The sequence below is a fragment of the Carlito syrichta genome, unplaced genomic scaffold (genome assembly GCF_000164805.1).
Source record: "Carlito syrichta isolate Samal-C Ts95f unplaced genomic scaffold, Tarsius_syrichta-2.0.1 Scaffold314047, whole genome shotgun sequence".
NCBI classification, from domain to species: domain Eukaryota; kingdom Metazoa; phylum Chordata; class Mammalia; order Primates; family Tarsiidae; genus Carlito; species Carlito syrichta.
In genome coordinates, this window is record NW_007258143.1 from 80,416 (window position 1) to 83,388 (window position 2,973).

The 2,973-nt window shown below is 51.5% G+C and overlaps 2 protein-coding genes across 3 annotated transcripts in view; one reads left to right on the top strand and one right to left on the bottom strand.

Annotated features, from left to right (window-relative positions):
- The window catches only part of ERCC6L (ERCC excision repair 6 like, spindle assembly checkpoint helicase), a 34,724-nt gene extending 32,098 nt beyond the window's left edge, over positions 1-2,626 (bottom strand). The window contains exon 1 of the mRNA XM_008070858.2: positions 2,478-2,626. Coding sequence (XP_008069049.2) covers positions 2,478-2,626 — 149 coding nt within the window. The remainder of the gene's footprint in view (positions 1-2,477) is intronic.
- Positions 1-2,973, top strand: part of PIN4 (peptidylprolyl cis/trans isomerase, NIMA-interacting 4) — a 147,586-nt gene that overhangs the window by 71,860 nt on the left and 72,753 nt on the right. The gene's annotated exons all lie outside the window — the stretch shown is intronic.

A 2,973-nucleotide genomic window follows, 5' to 3' on the forward strand; every position in this document is an offset into this window, starting at 1 on the left:
CAAAAAAAAAAAAAAAGGAGAATGGGTGATAAGAAAACAGAAGGAGAGAGTGGGTGATAGAGACTATGAGTGACAGAGAAAGGGGGAGGGGGCAACAGAGGGACATAGGTGGGGAAGATGAGAGACAGAAAGAGGATGGGATAGCAGAAAGAACAGGTGGATGGCAGAGAAAATGAACAACAGTGTGAGTGCATGCATGAGAGTGGGAACAGGTGGGTGAGAGAGAGAGCTAAGTGACAGTCAAGAGAAGAGGGTGATAGATGGCAGACAGAGATAATGGGAGAGAGACTGAGATAGTGAAATAGATTATGAGTGCCAGAGAAGTGTGAGAGAGTAGGTAATGGAAAGAGAATGTGTGCCAGAGGAGAAGAGTGGACATCACAGAGGGGAGGACAGGCAGAGTACGGTGGCTCACACCTGTAATCCCAGCACTATAAGAGGCAGAGCCAACAGGATTGCCTGAGCCCAGAGATTCAAGACCAGCAACTTGGTGAGACCTCGTCTTTATAAAAAATTATCCGGGCATGGTAGTGCATGCCTGTAGTTCCAGCTACTTGGAAGGTTAAGGCAGAAGGATTGCCCAAGGCCAGCAGGTTGAGTGTGCAACTGTACTCCAGACTGGGTGACAGAGTGAGACTATGACTCAAAGAAAAAAAAAAGAGAGAGAGGAGGATAACAGAGAGCAGGAGTAAATAGGGGACACAAAGAGCACAAGTGGGCATCAGAGTGAAAGTGTGGCCAATAGAGGAGCTAGACAAGCAGGCATCACTGAGGGAAAGCTTCTGGATGTGATAGATGAAGGGGTGTGAAAGAAAACATGTGCAGAGTGTGTCACAGCAAGTTTTAGGGTTTTCTTTCAATGTTTACACAGCAGAGACAGAGATGGGAAAGAACAGGGCCAGAAGGGGAGAGGGAGGGGAGAAGAAGGAAAGAAAAGACATAGACATTACGTGAGCGAGCAGGATTGCGCTAAGAGCAGAATTATGAGTAATGAAGAAGGGGATACTTTGTTTGAAGGGGAAAGATGTGAGGGGATGGATCTGTAAGAGAAAAGAAGAAATTGAGAAAGATTAGGAAGAACGAAAGAGGGAATGTGAGAGCTCCGGGATCGTGAGACATGAAGAGATCATGAAAGCTGGGTTCAGCCTGTAATCTCAGCACTTTGGGAAGCCGAGGCAAGTAAATGCCTGAGCCCACGGGTTCGAGACCCACCTGGGCAACTTGGTGAGACCTAATCTCTACAATAAATAAAAAATCAGCCAGGGGTGGTAGGTGCACGCCTGTAGTTCCAGCTACTTGGAAGGCTGAGGCGGAAGGCTTGCCGGAGCCCAGCAGGGCGAGGCTGCAGTGGCCGGGAGCGTGCCACTGCCCTCCAGCCTGGGCGCCAGAGTGAGACTCCAACTCAAAAAAAACCCAAAAAAACAAAGAGACCATGAGATATGGGAATTGTGAGAGGAAGAAAGGAATTGAGGGGAGGAGGTGATTGTTTTGGGGAATGGGAGACAGGAATTGCTTGAGAATGTTACCAGAGAACTCATGGGCTCCAGTGAGACACAAGTGTCAGTGTAAGAGGCACAGTGAGCCGGGCTTGGTGGCTCAGACTGTAATCCCACGCCTTTGGGAGGCTGAGGAGAGTGGATTGCCTGAGCCCGCGGGTTCGAGACCCGCCTGGGCAGCAAGACCTCATCTCTAATAAATCAAAAAATCAGCCGGGCATGGGAGCGCATGCCTGTAATTCTGGCTACTTGGAAGGCTGAGGTGGAAGGATCGCCGGAGCCCAGCAGGTCTAGGCTGCGGTGACCGCGAGAGGCCACTGCACTCCAGTCTGGGCGACAGTGAGACTCCAACTCAAAAAAAAAAAAAAGGTTAAATGCTCATCCCACCAACATCACGCCCCCCCCCCCACCCTTAGTCAATCGGTAAATGCTTACTCATTTTTCAAAACATAGCTCAAATATTTCCCTCTTTTGTGAGGCCTTCCCCCAGCTCATGGACACTTGAGTTGGCCGTTCCCTCCTTTATGCCCACGATATGCCCAGCACATTATGCCTCCTTCAGCACTTATCAAAGTGTTGAACATTATAGTAATTATCGGTTTACGGGTCCGTTTCCATTACTAGATTATAAGCAATTCTGGGGCAGGGACCAGAGTACATCTCTGTATCCTCTAGGCCTGAGGCTTGGTAGGCTGGAAAGACACAAGAAGGGATTGGTTAGCTGAAGTTCTGGTTTTCCAAAAGCACATACGGGAGGATTATTTGCCCAAAAAAGGTGTAATCAAGGGCTCCCCAGGCTTTAAAAATCTGACCAAACACCCAGAGCTGATTCTCACGCTCTACTCCGAAGAGAGCGCGGGCGCGGGTCTCACAAGGCTCCGCCTCAGTAGTTTGGGTCCCTGGGGAGGGGTCCGAGGGCCACTTCACCTCCACCCCGGGCCAAGGCCTGCGAACTAGACTCGCCCGGCGGCCCAGACATACCTCAGGTAATGGGCAGCCTGCTCTGGGCTTAAGGCCTCCGCTTCCACAAGCCCTCGGGACGCCTCCATAGCCCTTGGGTTCCAGTAGTCTCGGCGGGAGTCTAGAGCTTGAATTTCGCTCGCTCCGCCCCGCGCATGCTCCGCACGCATGTGGAGGGACGAGAGTCAACCGTCCGTCTCGCGGCCGGCCAATCCGCAAACACGCGTTTCGACGCCACTGTCCGAGTCCCGCCCACGAGGGCGTGCGCCTGCGCTTACGCACGCCGCCCCTAGGAGTTGATAGCCGCTTGCTAGGCGCAGAGCGAGTTGCGTCATTGTGTAGTCTCTCGCATTTTTCAATCCAGTGTAATCCACGCTGCGGTGAATTCGTTATGTTCGCTTGTGCTGTCCTTGTGAGTGGAGAAGTTATTTTTATTTTATTTTATTTTTTTGAGTTGGAGTCACTCTGTCGCCCAGACTGGAGTGCAGCGGCCGCTCCCGGCCACCGCAGCCTCGAC